The sequence below is a fragment of the Poecilia formosa genome, unplaced genomic scaffold (genome assembly GCF_000485575.1).
Source record: "Poecilia formosa unplaced genomic scaffold, Poecilia_formosa-5.1.2 Scaffold504, whole genome shotgun sequence".
In the NCBI taxonomy this organism is placed as follows: domain Eukaryota; kingdom Metazoa; phylum Chordata; class Actinopteri; order Cyprinodontiformes; family Poeciliidae; genus Poecilia; species Poecilia formosa.
Window position 1 is genome coordinate 46,620 of NW_006800443.1, and position 21,041 is coordinate 67,660.

The following is a 21,041-nucleotide window of genomic DNA, read 5'->3' on the forward strand; positions in this document are numbered from 1 at the left end:
ACGGCAGGGATATTTTTTGTAACTGTTCCTTGCAAACATTTATGCCCCCTTGAACTTTTTCTCTTTTGTTCACAACTAGAAATTGAAATATATTTAATTAGGATTTTAATGAGACAGAAAAACACAAATGTTTTTGTTACAAATACAGATCTGAAAAGTGTGGAGTGTATTTGTATTAATGCCCCCTTTTTGTACTTTTATACTGTTGAGGAAAATGAAGTGCATGTGATTGCTTCCAGAATAAATAATTAGTCACCTGCTGTAAGAACAGCTGGGTATTTATCACATAGTTTATCATTTATCGTGATAATTTTTTAAAAATAATTTATTATAAAATTATTTATAATAAATAAATAATTTTGTTTATTTATTATAGATGTAGATTTCCCTCCATCTTGCTGTTTAAGGATCAAACATCATGCCAGAAAAAGACACGCTGGATCTATATGTCATTTGCATTATTTTAATTTAAACAAGTGTTGTGCTGTTGGACATATTGAAATCACATTCATCTTGACTTTTCTGGTAACTCAGTTTGTTCCATATTTCTCCTCACTGGAAGATCTGGAAGGTAGAAAAACCTTTAACTGGTGGCCACCTGAACGCAACCTAAGAAGAAGGAAGAAAAAGAGGAAGAAACAAACATTAGCTTCACCGATTAGCAAAATTTGGTTAATGTGTTACTAGCTGTGAGAATGATTCCAAGTAAAAATCTTTGACTTCAAACACTTTCTCTCCTTAAGATTAATAAGATTCAGACAAAGCAGAGATTTTTCATACAAAGTTTATGGTACAAGGTTTATTTAGGAAAGCAATGAAATAACCAAAGCCTTCCCAGAAGAAGGCAGGCTGTGATAGTTTGTAGGGATGTGAACTTACTTTTTAAATCCATGTTTCTTCGTTTATCAGGATCCGTCACACAGAGTTTTTATGCAGGCGTGGAAAGCATCCATCAGATCCTGGCAGGCCACTGCTTTCTTTTCTAGAACGCTGTAACACAAGACAGGACACACTTAGTCTGTACTCACAAACACACACCTTATAGAAGTTAGTCAACATAGAATTACAAACATGCTAAATGTTTTCTAGAAGTACATCAGTGGATTTTTTTTACTGTAATCTGCTAAGTTTTTCTTTTTTGCAGCTCAAATTTGTGCATCTTTGTAAACTGTCATCAGGAACAAGATCCATCACCAAATATCTGCTCCTTCTTAAAGTGACAAACAAATCTGTTGTGTAAAAAGCTGTACGTTAAATTCATGTTTTATTGCTCTTGTTGCATGATTTCATACAGAAAATCTGTATTTATAAAGAAACGGACTTTAATTCCAGTACATTTTTTCAGAAGGAAAAAAGTTTTTAACTATGATCAGCCCTCCATAAAATGCACCTGTGAGTAAAAAGAAAAACATAAAAAAAAATAATTTAAAACCAGTAAAATCTACATTATTTGCTTTAATATATATCATTTTTGAAACTAAATTGAAAAAAGTAAGAAGATTAAATAAATGTTAAAACAAGAGGTAACGTTATCACCTGACTACAAGCATGAAATTATTTAAAGAGTAAAAAAGTATCCAATCTATGGAAGTACTAAGTAACATGTGATTTAATATTTTACAATGATGTCATCAGACAAAAATATAAAGTCATGTGCAGTGCAAATTCTGGTATTTTAAAGACTAAAATGAAAAAGCTTATAAGTGAAAGTTTCAAAATAAATTTCAAGCAGAAGAAACAATTTTCTAAATCAGTTTCTTCAATATGTCAACACTCACAGAAGGTAATGTAAATATATCTGAGAACAGAATAAGAAGTACTTCCAGTGACAGTATATGGTGTTCACCAGATATTTATTTGACCTCTAAATGCAGCAACAAGCTCAGCAGACAGAAAATTACATCAGATTAACAAAGCTTGTGTAGAAACAAGAGGTCTCACTTCAACAAACTTTAGGTATGTGTCTGGTGTATTTTTGCTCAAATCGTGTTTGTTCTTCATTCAGAAGTTACTCACTGTGAGCAGAGTAACCCAATTTTTACTCAAGTAAGATTAGGAATTATTAATTATAATATTACTTTAGTAAGTAAAAATGTGCAACTACTCCTAAAAGTATTTTCCCCCAAAAAAGTTACACGAGTAAATGTAACTGAGTAAATGCATCCAGTTACTATCCACCTCTGAACAGTTCTGCCAACTGCTCCACCATGTAGATGAAATATAAGTTCATCTTAAATAATCTCTTGGCTTCAATCAGTAAATGTAAAAGTGGTCATAACGACAGTCTTTTGGCAGGATAATAAATCAAAACATATGACCCAAATAACAGAAAAATGATCCAAAATGAATGCTTCTTCTATGTTTAGAGGGTGAGCTTAAAAATAGGATAGCAAAGGAGAGCGATCGTCTCTGTCTGCTTCCTCCTTGTCAAATGTTAGAGGAACGACTAATAGTGTCACTGGTGCTAATTTAAAAACAATAATGGTTTTGTTACACAGTCTTCCTTCTCCAAGTGACTAAATATCCTTAAATTAAAAGCTGTTTTTTGTTTTTACTGTCAGATTCTTAAGAATTATTCTGGAATAAAAGATTGACCCATTTAATTATTTTTATTGACATCCTTACCTTGGGTGCCAATAAACGTGGCTCTGTAACGTGAGTTGACACCCTGGTACTGTATGTGCCGCTCCTCATGTGTGGAGTCTATTTTAGGCTTCTGATCTATTTATGCATCTTAAGACCTTGGTGTTCCTGGACTTCAAGCTCTATTGTGGTTTGTCAAACAACGTAAACAAATGATCTGTGATTGATGGAGTCAATAAAGTTTCTGTTGGCATGGATTCACTTTATCGTTCAGATCCAATGTGTATTTACTGCCAGAAATTAGTGTTAAAACTCACCACTTGTCAGCGTCCGCCTTGATAATCTGGCATGGAGCTGGCGCCGCGTCAACAGGAACCGGCATTTGGACTGAACAGAACCGGAGGTTTGCTGCAACAACAGCTGCAGTCAAGTGGGATGACAGAGAGAGGCGCTAACACAGTTGACTGGGTGGGTGGGTTATATTTACATTTATTTTAAAGTTTTTGTCCTTTTTTAGCCGTAAAGCAAATTGAAATTAAATTAGTAGAAAAATTCAACTCAGACGTTGGGGGAAAGCCTTGTTACAGAATTTCTCTCTTTTTTTAATTTATTTTTTCTTTTATTTACATAAATGCATTATCCTGCCTAACTAATATTCCCTGCTTTATATCCTTTGTTTTGTTATTCTTCTAATGACTGTGTGACCTTTGGGATCAGCTGTTATGCATCACAATGCCCTCTTAGTGCTCTCTGCATGATGTCAGTCAATTTTAAACCAGTTTGTTGCTGAACTGGGAGAAGTTTCATTTGCATACAAAATAAGAAAACGGAAACAATTAGGAAAGGATGAAAGAAGCAAACAGGCATTTTCCAGGATGAAAATGGAGAAGCATCTATTAAAGAATTCCCTGAAAAGTCTAATTTTCTCATTTTAAATTTATCTTTATTTAATTTTCATCTGGTGTATTGTTATTAATTATCATTTAGCATACCACTGCAAATTTACAGGAAAATATGCATAGCTGTTTGAAACAAATTAGAATAACTAATCTAGTAATTTTCAGAGCTTTATCATTTATCATAGCAAAGTTGAAAATACTGAAAAAAAGCATCAAGATCATAATTAATAAAAAGAACAAACAAAAGTGTGATATTTTATTTTATACTTTTATTGTCTTCTGCTTTTTTGTAAAATAAATCAGTTTCTCAAAAATATGGTCGTATGTATTACATTATTTATTAAAATATGTAAATCAGACCACACTAAAACTGCAGCGTTTTATGGTTAGATTAATTAACATAGAAAACAAGTTTTTATACCTGTGTCCAGTCTGAGTGTTATTGAAGAATAAATTATGAAAGTATTTGTAATCCTTGAACTTTGCACATTTTGTCACTTTATAAACTTTAATATATTTTATCACAATCTTATAGGCCAAAATAAGTTCTATTGTCCTACAAAATGTTGTTTTGTTGGGATTAAATAAAGATGTATGCCACACCTTTCAAATGTTTAAAAACATTTATTAGAAATCTGTAAATGCTTTTACTGTGACTATTTTTTTATTGTTCTAATATTAAAGGATATGACAAAGTTCAAATAGTATAATTGCCTTTTGCAACCAAAACTTTGTTCACATAAAATATAAAATTTGCAAGGTAGCACAAGCATTAATAATGTGTTCACTTGACAGATTGTATAGTAAAGATAATTTATATCAAATATATCATATTTGACATAACATATAATATAATATATATAAATATAATATATTTATATATTTGATATAAGTTATAGGACATATAGGATATAAGCTATATTACAAGACCTAATATTTTTAACTGGAAAAATCAAACCTCTCCACTAGAGGGCAGCAAACACTGTCACGACAATGAACAGTCAGATGAATGGCCTTTAGAACACATGTGGGACAAATAGGATCATACTGTCATATTAAATAAACCAGAAATGTGTTCCGGTCAGATTAAGATAACAAAGTGTTAAAGGTGTTAAACATGGTTTTTGATTAAGGCCAGATTTTTGTATTAAATATGTATTTTTATTGGTTTGATGTAATTTTCTAGTCTTAAATATCATGTTTTCATTGGCTGTACGCGGAAATCATTACAATTAACAGAAATAAAGACTTGTAGATGTGTAGTTATTATATATTACACGTTTATGAGTTACTGGAATAAATGAATTTTCCAATAATATTCTAATTTGTTGAATTGGTTTGTATTTCATGCTCTTCTGTCTTTGTGTGACAGTTTAATAAAAACCTTCTTGGTTGTATTTCAGTTAATTTTTAAACCGAGAAGTGACACAAGGTCTAGCCGTTTAAAGTGTCAGAAAAAACCCCAAGTAGGTGTGAACTACTAGACCATCTCTACCAGCCAGGGCTCAATGATCCTCCATTACTGTAATTACTAGAAAGCTCAGTGTGCCATCTGCTGGCCTGAACAATTATGTACATATCGTCTGCCAGGCAGGTTCTCTAAATAATAAGCTTTAACAGAAGCATGTAAACAACTGTTGCCATGTTGGGAGGAGAAGACATGAATGGAATCCGAAACTTTGGCGGAGGCCAAGCAGGGTTAAATCCAGAGTCAGAAGGATTTACAACAGGTTTAAAACAGGAAATGTCATCTGTTGTGAGACAGTTGGAAGATGTCCACCTCTTTGTTCTTTATGTTCATCTTTTATATGCAATCTATAGATTTGGATTCATATAATGTTATATTGCCTCTTTTGGTTGGGTTAATAATGTCTAATACAGTTGCCATAAATCTGTCAAGCCAAAATTTCGAGGCAAATGTCATCATAAAATAATGGCTTATTTGCAGTTGATAATATGCAACTACAGGGCAATTTTATTACACAAAATAGAAAGTAATTATTAAATTTTTACTACATCTAATGAAATTTATTCTATACGTTGCATTAGTTTTGTTTTTCTTAATGCACTTGACTTCTGTTGTTGGTCATTTAAAGTATATTTCTTACATTTACATATTTGGTTGTTTTATGATGTTACATTTCTTTCATAGATAGATAGATAGATAGATAGATAGATAGATAGATAGATAGATAGATAGATAGATAGATAGATAGATAGATAGATAGATAGATAGATAGATAGACAGTATAACTGTGTTTCTTTTAAGTTGTTTTGATTATACATTGCCTGTTTATAGCTTATATTAATATTTTTAAGAGTACATATATATTTAATCATTCTTTATCAACTTAATTCATATAGATTTATGTAGTCTTGTTTATTTTGGTCTTTTTTCGTTGTTTTGTAGTAACGTATCTTTATTCACAGTTTATCATTAATAAATCTTTTTTATCAGTATTCTTCTTCTTTGACTTGGTGTCTGATATTTGTCATTACATTTCAGCTTTACTGCTCCATTATCAAACCTTTTGAAAACATAGACCATTTGGCAGGATTTAGTTTGCAAATGTGTGTCAAGATCAGGATATAAATTTGCAAACTAAATTCTCCAGCTCAATAAATCTGGTTATCTCGGGATTTTCTCCGCTTGCACTCGAATGCGTCTCAGCAAACTGCAGCGTGCAGGGCGAGCTGCTCGGTATTTGGTGTTGATTAATAGTTATCCCTTCAAAAGAATGAAAATGTGGAAGAGCGAGCAGGGCTTGTTGGCAGACTGGTAGCCGGTGAATGGAGGTCACAGCAGACAGCGAGTGAGACAGAGAGGAGAGGGAGGACGGACAGCGGCTATCCGCCTTCAAAAATGGCGTCTCCGGAGGAAAATGAGTAAAAAATATTTAAACGCGGCCTATTTCTCTACACTTCCTCGTTCGGCTTTTATGTATCTTTTTCGTGTTCTTGCGTCAGCCTTTGAGGTGTGAGCGACCCAGTTTTTGCTTTTACTCGGATGGCCTTCGGAGAAAAGAGGGGAGCGAGTATTTTGGGGGAAATAAAAGCAGCCCCGTTTTATTTTGATGCGTCGTTGCTGACAGCTAGCATCCGCTGCTAGCCCCACACAGCTCCGCTCCGGAGGGGGGTGGGAACCATTTGCATGCGAAGAGAGAGCAAGAGGGGAAAAACAGAGATTTTCAAATTGGGGATTTTCTTTTTGCTCGTCCATGGGGAATGATTGGTACCAACGTGGCCCCGTCGATCGCTATCTTTTCTAGAGCTAGCATCAGCGTAGCCAAAACTAGCCTGAAGAAAGGGGAGGAGAGACGGTGGAAAAAGGACGCGTTCAAGTCAAATGTTTAAAAGCAATTCGCCCATTAGAGAGCAAATCCGCGGCATCTTCATCATGACCGTGACTGGTTTCAGACCGAGGAAATGATAAAGGCACAGGAAAAGGTGAAAGACTGGCTTTTTTTGGAGGTGGTTGGATTGTAACCCCGTAGACCCCCCTCTTTTTTCATCCAGCTTTCTCCTCCTCCCCACCATTTCTCTTTCAATATGCTGTTTTCCACTCCTGAGGACTTGCTTATGAAACCGGGGAAAATAGCTTGAAAGCGAGAACGTGGAAAGACTGGATATTTTTTCGTGCCCTGCTACGTTCTCGTCGCTTTCACTGAAACCGCTCCTAAATGGATAGAAATTACCCGGGAACAGGATTTGGTGATTTGGGCGCAGGAGCAGGATGGAGTTACGACAGAACGGCAAAAAGGTAATGCATCGGGATCCAGACAATGTGCATGCATCAAATCCGTGCTACTTTGTGCAGGGCACGGTGTGACCTCCCGTGTAAACAAATTGGGCAGCCAGGAGCTTCATTTACAGCGCCGTGCGTAGTGCATTGTCATCCAAACAGTTTGCATAGTAATATTATTATAAACAGGAATGGATAAACGTGTGTCGTGGGGGTGGGCGGGGTGGAGAAAGGAGAAGGTTGGGGGGGTGAATTGAATGTGATTGACATACATGGGGCTTTAGGTAGGACCTGGCGGGATGGATGGAGGTGGGGGATGTCTGAGTGTCCATTGGAATTATTGTTCCCTGTGTTGCAGGCCTGAACACAGATATATTCATAGGGATTGATGGGAAAACTGCGAGGAGTGCAGACGCAGCAAACCCCCTCTCAGCAACCCCCCTGACAGTAATCAGCCAGATAAACTGATGCATATTCATTTAACACGTACTACACTGTCACGCATAGCAGAAACAGACGTATAGAAATAATGCATCACTGTTTAGATGTCAACTTGGGTGCGTTTGTGATTTAGCGGATTTGTGATGGTTTTGCTTGGTTTGGTGCTCATTTGCATATTACAGCTCTGCCAAAAAAAAAATCTCCATCCTGTGCATCGAAAGTGCAATCAGCAATTTGACTCGAATAGAACCAGAATCCATATGAACAAATCAAATTAGAGGATGAAAGGTGCACAGAATGCGTGAAGGGGAGCTCTGTAGTTTAGCCTTGGTTAGCCTGGCAGCTAGCGCTCCGTGTTGCAGGGAAGCAAAGCAGAGGCCTGTCCACGCAAACATCATCCCCGCATTTCTGCTCGAAACGTTTAAGGCAAAAATAGATTTGCGTGATAAAACTCAAAACGGAATATGCGCCTTTCATTAAAGCCGATTTTTGCCAAAGAAATATGCTTATTTGTTTTTGCATGCAGCTTAGCTCGCATATTTGCGTCGGCATGCACCATTCAGTTGTTAGCTGCATCGCCATACTAATTAGCGGTTACAGACATGCTAATTGTTTGACTGCGGACCAAACCGACGAAGTATATTTTTTTACTTAGCTGCACATTGCACTGCGGTGTCATATGCTTTATTTATACGCACCGCAGGCCTTGCACAGTTCGGGCCTAGTCTCTGCATTTCTCCCAAATGATGCTACCAAATGCTAGCATGCATCTGAACAGGCAGGCAGCCACGCATTTCATCTGCCTTCTCAAAGGCCAAATTATCCAGCTACAAAAAACATATAAAGGAAGTTAGGAGAAAATTATGAAATGAAATTGCCTTTTGATTGCGTTTTATTGATTGGAAGTAAGCCATTATTTTATAATTAAGTATGCCTCACTGTATGGGTTTGACAGATTTATGACTGCTGTAATGGATATTAGTGAAATGAGGATGGTTGTAATTGTGTGATTCCTTCAAAAATAAATTGATTACATTAATAATTTTTGGTTTTCTTGTTAATAGAAAACTTAATTGTAATTTTAACAAATATAATTAATTACCCTTATGATAGAAGAATAGAGTAATTCACTTGTGTGATTTTGTGTGCACTGAAGCTAACCTCCACCTAGTCGTTTTCAGGGGTCACATTTGGGAAACTGACTGGATTTATGTTAATATGCTCTGAAGATTGATTGACACTTCCACCCTCCGTGCCCTCCCCATATCCTCTTCCTTCCCAGTCTGGTTTATGGGAGTTCCAGATCATCCCACCCTGACTCTGAGCTCCTTCACAGACAAGCCTACTCCACCCCACACCCTCTGCAGGGCTATGCCACCAATCACCACCCAGGGAGCTCTGGCCAAGGCGGGGCTTGGGGAGCAGCTGGACGGAGTTTGGGTAAGATAAATGTCATACCTTCCATGTCACCACCATAAGGGGCCCTGCCGGTGAATTATTTGGTCAGCCTGTGCAGGGTCTGGTAAGTTATTGTCGCAGACAAATGTGCAAATTTTGGCTAAACCCTGCATTCATTCCTGTGCCGCTTTGCAAGTGTTCTGCAGGTTGTTTTGAGCAACAGTGATTAATATATTGAAAGGTGGAGTTGGAGTTCCAGTGCTGCTTGCAAGTTTACATAAACTCACCACTGAATTTAATTATGTAATTATCTTATTAATAACATAAATATTATGATTTTTAACCATTCTTCTTAAGCCTGTTACAATGACTATTTTTTCTGGGCGAGAAATTGTCCCAGAAATTATTGCAATAAACAATAATATTATTTTAAGACCATTTTCATGTAATATAATAGTAATGTCATAATGCAAGAACACATTCTCAAAGATGAATAAACTTTAAATTCCTGTGGACATTTAACACTGAAACTGGAAGATATTTAAATAAACGAACAAAACAACAGAAATTATAAATGAATTATGGAGTCTCCTTTAACAAAATGTCCTACAAAAAGTCTAGTTGAGACCAAATAACCAGGGAAAAAAAGAGAAAAACAATAAATCATGCAAATAGAAATTATTGCACTTGTTTTAATTATCATTCAATTAATTGGTTTATTGCTTTTTGAATCGGGCCCAATTCTTCTGTCAAGTCAGAATAAATACAATATTCAGTATTAAACCACAGTGGGGAAGTTCAGGTGTAACGTTGATTTGCACACAGATAAAAGTATAAAAATATGTCAAAGCAAAATTAAAAATAAGATGCTGTACAGTAAGAGCAAAATTACATTGCATTTATTAAAAATAGTGTACTCGACTCCAAAGGAATGTGCAACTGAGTGAGATCATTTTAAGAAGTGTACAAAATGTGCATGTGCTTTTAAAAAAGACAGATTATTCCCAATAAAAGAAGATAAAGCTGTGCAAACAACAGAGTTAGGCAAATTTCAGCAAAATTGTTATTTGAAATTGGTAAAATAGTCCAAATGTCATGACCATACATCATATAATTTAGTAAATTATAAAAATAAGAGTTGGGTAAACAAGTTTGAGCTTAGTTTTGGGTTTTCGTCACAAAATCATACATACTCAGAAATACACTTAGACTCATTTTGCATATAAGCATTTAGTTTTCATGTGGGTTTGGGATAATATCCTGTTGGGACACCCAAGTGTGTCCAGGTTCCAGCTGTTTGATCCAAAAATAGCAAAAATAAATTGGTTATTTTTAATGAACAACTGAAAAAGCAGCCAATTTTAAGCCCCCAATAGAGAAGCCTGTACCTCTTGTCAGGCATGGTGGTGGGAGCATCATACTGAGGGTCTGTTTGACATGTGATAGACTAAGGAAAGGGAACTACTTTCAAATTATTAATTTTCATCTTAAACCAAAGCTAACCAATAGGACAACAATCTAAACACACACTAGTATTGGTCTTAGAATGGATAAAGAAGCGAACATTGATTTGACCTCTGACCCTACCCCTGTTGAAGAAGTCGGTATTATATCAGACGTTTGGAAATGGCTACAAAAGCCCTGTGGTTACTTAGCAACCCGGTAAAGGTCGACTTACTAAATATTAGTGGGAATTAATGTATGTAGTTGAGCTTTTATGGATCGTTTTGGCTTATTTGAGCTAAAAGAAACTAAATTCAAAGTTTTTAACGCATTATATTGTATAATAAATGTTAGCAACTTATATTACATATTTTTTTAGGTTATTTACTGTAAAAATTGCAATATAAATTATTCTAAATACTAATTTTTGAATAAAACTTTACATTTTTTCACTGTCACTGTCCTTATAGCTCAACATTTGCATAATCTGTAGTTCTCTCTTTTATTTTTGTACTGTTCTTCCCACATATTAGTAAAAACATAATGAAACTTTTTAAGCGATTGTTGTAATTATCTATTATTTCCTTGTGTAAGGTCTTTCTGGGCTGTTTGACACCGGCCTGCACCACGCCAGCCCCTCCGCTCCTGACGCCTCGGTCATGAACCTGATCTCAGCTCTGGAGTCCCGAGGTCCCCAGCCTCCGCCCTCCGCCTCCTCGCTCCTCTCTCAGTTCCGCACACCATCCTGGCAGACAGGTGGGGCCATGTTATATCCTCCCTGATGTGTTGACATTCAACCAGACCCAATGTCAATATGACATTTAAAAAAAGCAACCCTCCAATGTTTGCCTACATTAATATTCGGACAATTTGTGTGTGGGTGCATTCTGTTAAAAGATTTGAAAGGGGTCCATTATGCAAAATCCACATTTTGCACGTTTTTACTACTTACATTTGGGTCTCTAATGTAACAGCCCAAGCGCTTAAAAAAGCCACCAAGCTATTTTTTGACAATAAATTAATGTTTTTTTGGTGTCAGGAAAATTTGCCTTTTCAAAAACCTCCCAAATGTTAAATTATGCTCAACAGGCGATATGCTGTCACCTAGCAACCCAAGCAGAGCTCCAGCACTTTTGGTCAGCTGGTTTTACCACAGTATGAGCTGTACAATGACTGCTGGATAAGATAAATGTGTTGTTGCTGACTTACCATTCATAAACCATCTGCTACATTGTTGTTGTTTGTGCAGGTGGCTCCACTTATGCTTTTCAAAGATGGACTGTTGCATCATTGTGCATCAGTTTGCAGCCATTTTCACATGCAACTGTAAATGTTGAGTTGGGGGCGTGGCCAACAGCAGTTTATTTTTTATTTAAAGTGACAGGAGGCCCTATAACAGCTCATTCTGAAAGGCAGAACAAAAATGTCATTATCTAAGAATGAGTTCATGCAAAAAATGTAATGAACATGTTTTATATAGCCTTTAGACCCATCCCAATCTAAGTAACCATAATAGGTCACCTTTAAGGATTTAACTGTACATAAAGCCTCTATTTAAATTTATTTAGATGATTTGATTAATTTTCCAATGTTTTCCTTTTCTGACAGCGATGCACACGCCTGCTCCTCCTGAACTGTTCATCTCTGGAGCCCTCCCTGGCTCTGGATCCTTCCCTTCCTCTTCAGCTCTATCAGCCTATCAACATCCAGCATCCTTCTCCAGTCGCTCTTTCCCCGCAGCCTCCCTTTCCCTTCAGGAAACGCCCACATTTAGCCCCACCTCCAACGGTCTGCTCTCCCCCCACGACCCTCTTATACACATCAAAGCGCCGTCCCAGTCCAGCCTGGGTTTTGATAGACTCCTATCGTCACAAGGTGCCGCTGCCGCCGCCGCCTACAGGGGCAGCCAGGACCCCACGGGCGCTTCATCGGCCCAGGCGTCTTCTGCCAGGCACCTGCAGTCGCACCAGTTCAATCTGCTATCATCTCAGCTTCAAGACCAGTCCTCCCAGCTGTACAACCCGTCCGTGTTCTCCTCAGCCCAGCCCCAACCTCAATCCCAGTCGCAGTCAAACTCGGCTCAGGAAAGGGCCATGCCCCGACAGGACAGCGTCATCAAGCACTACCAGCGGCCCACGCCTGCTCAGTCGCAGCTCTCCTCCTCGGCTGCTCACTCTCTCCAGCACTATCTCAGCTGTGGAGGAGCGGGCTACCAGCAGATCGCCACCCACCACAGGCACGCTGGCCTTCCCTGCAGCCCGCTGGGTGACCAGAGCCCCTCCTCTGACCACAAGCCTGCCCCTCGCACTGAACAGTATCGACCCATCATTCAGCCTCCCTACTCCTCATCTTCCTCTTCTTCTTCTTCCTCTGCTGGAAAGGGTACAAAAAGTAGTTCCAGTAGTGGTTATTCTTCAGGCAGTTCTGCGTCGTCATCAAGGACTCCTCATACCCCCCCCTCAGCTTCCTCAACCTCCTCCTCCTCGTCCTCTTCTTCTGCAACGTCAGGAGCTCATCCTTCAAACTCGATTCCCACGTCTAGCTCCAGCGCTGCTCCGTCTCGACAGCAGCCGCCCCCTCAACCTGCTCCGCCTCCCCCTACTCCTCAGCAGCAGCCTCCCTCCACCTCCACTTCAGCTCCCCAGTCTCTCCCCAAGTCCTGCTTGTCTGGTTACGGCTCCCCAGTGCCCCCTGTAAAGACCCCCACCTCTGCTCTTACTGGTCAGACTCCACCTCAACAACAGACTCAGTCTTATTCTCCCAATCAGCCCCCTACATCCCACCTGGGACAGTCCTATGGAGGCTTTAATTCACCACAAGCCCAAGACCTGAGCTCTGGTACGGCTGGAAAAGGTTACGGAAGTTTAGGTGGGCGGAGCCATTCGTATTCCACTGATCTATACGGCGCAGATTCTGCTTATGGATCACTGCCCTCCTCTTTAGGTGGAGCGGGCAGCCCATCACTTGGTTATGGAGCTCCAGGTCACTCACCTGCCCTTCTAAGGTCAAGTGGTTCCTCAGGTAGTGGAGCGTCTGGGGGAGGAAGCAGCAGCGGCGCAGGGAGCGGGAACTCCGGATCCGGAGGAGCAACGGGAAACAGTATGACCAGCGAGAGAGGTGGAGGAGGCAGCGGGGGAGGTTCCTATCATATTCCCGACTCCAGCCCCTCTCCATCGGGCAACTCGGGCATAATCCGGCCGGGTCTGCACTCCCCAGTGCCCACCTGTCCCACTCAGTCTCCAGGAGGCGCTGGCTCAAATAAATACATTCCCTCTGTTCTCTCTCCTACTTTTCTCGCATCGCCCCAGGCGTACCCTGATGCCAGAGGTCCTTCCTCTCAACCCCAGCCGTATCACTCCAATTCCTCCAAAGCAAAACCGGACGGGTCTATGATGGGCGTGGGCTCCCAGAGATCCCAGGAGGAAGTGGACGATGACGACGAGTTCTTGATTCAGCATCTGCTGCAAGCCCAAGCGAGCCCCGCTCCTCAGGCTGCTCATCACCACGCTCAGCAACAGCCTCAGCAGGCGTCGCAGCAAACGCAACCGCAGCCACAGTCGGGACCCCCGACCAGCGATTCAGGCAAAGGGATGAGTTATGACATGGGCAAGACCCCAGAGGAGAGGTACCACCCCCAGAGCGTTATACGTACGCACAGTGCGACATCTTCTGCTGGGGTGGGGAATACAGGTTCTGGAGGGTCCATTTCTGGGCTTGACAACCAGCTAGAGATGTCACTTAAGAAGCAGCAGCATCAACACCATCATCAGCCTCAGCAACCGCAACAAAGGAGCGACCGATCTGTTGGGGGCAGCAGAAACGGCAATGGAAGAGGCAGCGCCGAGCAAGTGCACTCACACCTCCATCATCACGACGGCCTCGGTTCTGTTGTCCACTACGGCCGGGGCGACCCCTACTCCCAACACTCCCTTGCTGCCCAACACTCCTCTCACAGTCAGCACGTGTCCTCGCATTCTCAGATGCCGCCTCACCAGATGGAGCTTCAGAAGAAGCCGCAGGAGCGTGCGGAAATCCCGTATCCTCGGAAAACGCCGGAGCTGCAGCAGCACCCGCAGTCCCAAGCCGCTGTGTCCCTGATGGACTCCCCCACGGACCAGTCCCGTCAGCCACCACACCTGCTGCAGTCGGTGCTGTCCCACACCACCCGCAACAAGCTGGAGCCTCATCAGCCGCACCACAAGATGGACTCCCACCGCCAACACCAACAGCACCACAAAATGGATCCCCTCCCGCCGCATCAACATTCGAAAATGGACTCCCACCCTCAGCATCAGCAGCACCAGAAAATGGACTCCCATCAGCACCCACAGCACCACAAAATAGACTCTCACTCTCAGCACCAACAGCACCATAAAATGGACTCCCATAGCCAACAACAGCAGCACTCCATCAGCCAGCAGCAAGCGGTGATGGAAGGAGCCGGCGGGAGACTGGGCTCCAGTAAACACCAGGCTCAGTCCCAGTCTCAAACCACCCAGCTCCAGCTTCAGCTGCAGTCGCAGGCGTTGGAAGTGGCAGCCGCCCACTACAACCATGGCGCACATCAGCATGACCAGAGCCAGGTCAAGCAGAGCTCCGTGGTCTCCTCCCTGGACATGCTGGAGCGCTCGCTCTCCCAGACCTCCAGCGCTGACGTTGGCGTAGCAGAAGACCGGCGTGGAGGACCGGGCAGCGCAGGGCGAAGCGGTGGCGGATCCGGCGGCAGTGAGCGCCACCGGCAGCCTCAGCAGGAGCCTCAGAGGCAGCACCCTCCCCACCATCAGCCGCAGCAGTCCCACCATTCGGCCCCAGAGCTCCACTCCTTCCTGACGGAGCCTGACATCGGCTTGTCCACGCCGTCTCACATGCACCATCTGTCCCAGCATCACGCGCAGCAGCAACAGACTTCTCAACACCACCTCCCTCACCCTCAGCAGCAACCGCCTCACCCTCACCACATACCCCCACCCTCTGCTTCAGCCCACCCCCAGAATCAGCCCGACCCCCAGCAACCGCTCCCAAGTCAGCTCGCCTCACAGCAGAGCCAGCTGGACCAGCAGCGCTCCGACCAGCATCAGTTCGATACGGTCAGCCCGGTGGAGAAAGCAGACCAGAACCAACAGAGCAACCGCTTCGTTCCATTGACCTCCATCTGCTTCCCGGACTCCCTCCTTCAGGATGAGGACCGCTCCTTCTTCCCAGGGATGGAAGACATGTTTTGCGCAGAGGACTACAAGTCGAGCTGTGCTGGTGGTGCCGGTCCAGGCCCGGAGGAGATGAATGAAAGCCACCCCGGGCAGGAAGGGATGGACTCGATGAAAGCCGGACAGAGTGCAGGAGGATCTGCGGGCAGTAGTGGACCCGGTTATGACATGATGGGTCACCATGGTGGCGATCAGGCGTATGAACCGTACTGCCACGGCCTGGAGGAACCCAGCAGCAACACCATGACTCTGGATCTAGACTCTCTCAAAACCCACGAGCTTCCCTCTACGGTCAACACTGAACAGTTGGGTCTGATACAGTCCCAGCCCCCAGCCATGGGGATGGGCTCCAACCCAGCTGGACCAAACAACGCCGGAGCGAAGCTCTCCTCTGGTCCTGGAGGAACCGGCTCAGGACCTGGGTCCGGAGGCCTCCAGTCGCCCATTTTCTGCTCGTCTCGTCCCAAGAAACTCCTCAAATCCAGTTCGTTCCATCTGTTAAAGGAGCGCAGGGACCCCAACACACTACCTAAGAAAAGCTACGCCCAAGAATATGAATTTGAGGATGACGAAGATAAAGCTGACCAGCCTGCCGACATCCGGCTGAACAGCCGCAGGCTGCCTGACCTTTTACCAGATTTAGTGTCCAGTTGCAGAAAGGGAGGAGGCGGCGGATCACTGAGCCCCTTAATGGGCGACATCGATTTTTACCACGCCTCTGGCTACTCCTCTATGGGTTCACACTCTATCCTTCCTCCAGACGGACCGAAGAAGAGAGGCCGAAAGCCCACCAGGCCAAAAAGAGAGGGCCCTCCAAGGCCCAGAGGCAGGCCGCGTATCCGCCCCATGCCAGAGCCCTACACCCCACGGGGCATGATGGGAGAGATGGGTGGATCAGGCGTTGGAGGGGGGTTCAGCGTGGAGGGGCGGGGTAGAGGTAGGGGGCGTGGAAGTCGAGGAAGAGGAGGAAGGAGGGAGGATATGTACATGGAGATGAGCGGGAAGGAGCAGGATCAGATGCATTCGCACCACCTGCAGCAGCAGCAGCTCCATCACCAGCCCCAGCAGCAGCATGAACCCATCCCGCCTCTCAAGGTCAGTGGGTCTCCATCAAAACAAAGAACAGATCTGATTGGTTGCTAGGCCAATAACAAGTTTTACTGGACGATAAATTGTCCCAGAGATGATTGAGATAAACGATAATATTGGTGTTTTGACACCATTTTTAAGTAATATAATAATAATAACGGCATAATAAGGCTGTCCTCTTAAACATCAATTAACTTTAATTTTGTGAAGAAAACTTAACACCAAGTCAGTCAATGAGTTTGATTATTTCCATTCTGATTATTAATATGTTTTAAAGGCCAGTCTTCATAATCCATTTAATTTCTGGTTTCGGTTGTGTGCAGTATTTATTTATTTGTTGTTTATGTATTTGTTTTGGATATTGAAAATTATCTTTCAGTTCCAGTGATAAATGTTCTTTCCAGAAATAAAGTTTATTGATATTTGAGAGGTCAAACTTTCATTATCATTATATCATCTCAAAACGACAATATTATCTTTATCATAATTTCTGGGAAAATTTTTATCATCCAGCAAAATTTAAGATTTGTGGAAGGCCTTCTTGACACTGGAAGTAAAGGAGATTTTAAATTTAGTAACTTAAATCAGCTGGAATGTTTCTAATTGAAGGAATAGTCAAATATCCAGCCCAGAATTTTATCAGAACCTTGTTAATGGCAATAAAAAGTTGATGGTTTGCCTGAAATTTATCAGATTTTTAGCAAGAAGTGTGTAAACTTGGGCTGCAACTTGTGATTATTTTAATGGGTTATTCTATTAATTATTCTGATTAATTGAGTAATGTGATTTTGTAAAAATGGCAATGGTACATATTTTTTACTTGACCACTTAAGCCATTTTTATACAAATATAATAAAATAAGTAAATAAACTAGTTAAATGCTTAATACAGTTTAATAACAGCATTCCTTTAGTGGATTTTAAAACTTTGCCACTCCAGGAGTTTTGTCTGAAACACATTTGTGTAAAAAAGTGTTTTTATGTGCATATATTTTGTACAGTTTTGGCTTAATTACTGCTCTGAATGTTTGTTTTTTTTTTAAGGAAAGGCCCTTTTTGAGTCTGTAAACTCCAACCTAATGATTTATAGATTACTACATTAGCAGATTATTTCAGTAATCGATTAATCATGATTAAGCTGATAAATTGTTTCAGCCCTTGTGTATTTTAGCCTGTTTGGTTTAGAGAAAATCTTCAGTAAGTAAAATCTTCAACTTGTTTTATCAAAACAGAACAGTTCAAATCATCATAATTATTCTCCTGTATGTAAACATCTGGCCCAGACTTTAGCAGATGTGGCCCTGCTGGCATTATGAGGAACCAGACATTGTTTAATGTGATTAATTTATCCCCACTCTTATTTTAAAGTCATTTAATTTCAAATGGATGCCTTTTAAGTCGTCTTTAGATTCGTGACTTTCTCTCTGTTGGTGCAGATCAAGTTGCCAGTTGGTACCCTGTCCTCCTCTGACGCCTTGCTGAGGACAGACTCTCTGTCTGGCACCGACCCGGCTTTGTCAGACGGCTCGGTTGGCTCGGCTCCGTCGCTCGGTTTAAGTCCTGGGCCTCCCTGCAGCACCGAGAGCACCAGGAGCCAAGACAAGAGCAAACAGAAGAGCCAGATGATAAGTGAAGGAGTTGATGAAGAGGGGCTGGATGAAAGGGTAAAGGTTCTCGGCACAGAATGAATTCAGTTCATGGCTGGGTGACAAATCCATAATATTAATCACATTTTTGGTATTTGAAATTTACATTTTTTTTAAAAAATCAAGATTTTTTTGTGCGTTTCCGTAGTTCAGAGTGATATCAGCTCACCATCTTGTTCATGGAGGGTATTTTATAACTTCTGTTTATTTGGACTGAATGGTCAATTCTATGATGGAATATTATAGGAATAAAGTCGTACAAAAATAGTCCAAATAATACGAGAATTAAATCATATTGGAATAAAAAAAATAGTAATTTTATGAGAACTCCAACACAAACAAAACAAGAAATTTAAATGAGGAATGTGGAGCAGCTTGTGAATTTGTTAGGGATTGGTTTTATAGACAACACTTAATTCAAATACTTTGTCTTTTAACACATCAGCATTAAATTATCAGTAAGAGGATTTTAAATCAGACTTATTCTATTTTGAAGAAATAACGACATCAGATCATTATAACTCTAAAAGCTTTTTTTTTCTCATTCTCACTTCAGGAAGTTTTTTCTCTTAAAATTGCATCGTTGTTCTTCTAACATTATGACTTTATTCTCGTAATTAAATAAAAGTTTTCGTAGCCTTCTCCTAATACTCTGTTGTACAACTCACAGAAAGGTCGACTGAAATAAAAAAACACTTTTTAAAATTTCTGTCAGAAACAAAAGAAGAAAAAAAAATCTGATGTGGTGTGAAAAAACTGATTTAGTTTTTGATCCGTACCGCCCGACCCTGCAGTAGCTGGAAGTTGAATGTCTGATAGTTGTGAGGTTCACTCCTGCAGCTGACGTCTGTTGTGCTTCTTCCAGGGAGATGAGAAGGACTCAGAGTCTAAAGCTGGCTTTGTGGCTTCGTTCTTGGACTTCCTGAAGACGGGGAAGCGGCCTCCAGGTTTGGACATCTCACCGGGAATGGACCACGACAACGGCGAGACGTCGCCCTGCAAGGCCGGGGGTCTGCGCCCGCTTTCTCCCGCACCGCCTCCCCCGCCGCCGCCGCCTCCGTTTGGGGACGGTGAGGGGAATGGCGGACTGGCTCTCGGCAACTGCCCCAGCCCCAAGCGTTTAGAGGACGAGCTGAAGAGAAACCTGGAGACGCTGCCGTCTTTCTCCTCCGACGAGGAGGATTCGGTGGGGAAGAACCAGGACCTCCAGAAGAGCATCTCCTCGGCCATTTCAGCTCTGTACGACACCCCTCAGCTGACGTCCAACCTCCAGGCTCCTCTACCTCCTCCGCCGCCCCAGCCCCAGGCTCAGCCTATCCAGGCTCCCCTCACCCCCACCATGGAGCCTCCCGCGCTGAGCCCACAGCCCACCGTGCAAACCGTACACTCCCAGCCCGAGTCCGACGAACCGGACATCCTCCCTCCAGAAGACGGGGACATGGAGGAGGACAAAGAGGAGGAGATCGAGGAGGAACGGAGTACAGGAGAGGACGAAGAGCGGGATATAACGGAGGAAAGGGAACCCCAGCTGGAGACGCTGGGCGCTCCGAAACTAGATGGTGAGTTTCACCAGAAATCTTACGATCTGGAATATTTTTGTCCTACAGATCACTTGTTTTTTTTTGTTTGTTTTTTTAAACAGTAGGTATGGGCCAATAACCACGAAATGAAAAAGGCATAGTTTCAAAACGACAATAATTCTCGGTCATTAGTTCTGTCACAATATTTCACTTTGCTGGACGATGAATTACCCCAGAAATTATTGCAATAAATGATAATGTTGGTTTTAGACATAATGATAAATATATAATAATATATATGAATAATATTTAAGTCAAAGTTTATTTAGAAACAACAATACTAATGTTTTAACTCTGGAAGAGTTCAGAAATCAATATTTGGTGGAAAAACCATGAAGTTTTCAGTGCAGTGGTCTCCAGACCTGCATATAAATATAATCTGCTTTACATCAAACTCTGAATCTGAAAACACATTAAAAACTCCCAACATGATGCATTACATCAGTAAAGTAACCTGATGTGTCTTAACTATTGAGCAGTGGAGACACAATTATCTTATTTTCTATGTAAACGTGATCAGAAAAGCTTCATTATGTTATGTGCCAAAAAGTAATCAAGTGTGACATTTAAGAAGTGAATCACATTCACATCAAAGTCGGCTAAATAAAATGTAAAATGATCCATTTTGATTTCTGTGATCATATTTTTACCTAAGGTTATGATACTGTCATAATTTCATACCAGCCCAGAAAAGCAGCAGGATTTCCTGTAATCCAAAAGGTCTGCTTAGTTCTGTATAAATTTTTCACTTATCTGGGTAAGGGATTAAAATCTCTTTTTTTAAGACATACCAGGGTAGGAAGGCAATAACACAACAAACACATCCTCATCTACTACAAACAAATACCCCAGTCATTCTACCAAACCCATAAGGAAAAACCAGAACAGCAGCGAAAACATTCACGCCAACTCCCTGACTGCGGTCGGAGACGTTCAGGTTTCTTCGGTCGGAGACGTTCAGGTTTCTTCGGTCGGAGACGTTCAGGTTTCTTCGGTCGGAGACGTTCAGGTTTCTTC

The 21,041-nt window shown here is 41.7% G+C and overlaps 1 protein-coding gene and 1 long non-coding RNA gene across 2 annotated transcripts in view; one reads left to right on the forward strand and one right to left on the reverse strand.

The window, feature by feature from the left end:
* Positions 1-445: 445 nt before the first annotated feature.
* LOC103156829 (uncharacterized) lies at positions 446-3,147 on the reverse strand. The gene is made up of 3 exons (XR_478192.2): positions 2,901-3,147; positions 880-990; positions 446-609 (listed from the first exon to the last, which is right to left on the reverse strand). It is a non-coding gene; the product is annotated as an uncharacterized LOC103156829 (long non-coding RNA).
* Positions 3,148-6,120: 2,973 nt separating this feature from the next.
* LOC103156830 (proline-rich protein 12-like) overlaps positions 6,121-21,041 on the forward strand; it is a 29,020-nt gene continuing 14,099 nt past the window's right edge. The window contains 6 exon segments of the mRNA XM_007579017.2: positions 6,121-7,242; positions 8,948-9,105; positions 11,101-11,262; positions 12,115-16,805; positions 18,235-18,462; positions 19,310-20,003. Of these exon segments, the coding sequence (XP_007579079.1) occupies positions 7,163-7,242; positions 8,948-9,105; positions 11,101-11,262; positions 12,115-16,805; positions 18,235-18,462; positions 19,310-20,003 (6,013 nt within the window). The 5' untranslated portion in view covers positions 6,121-7,162.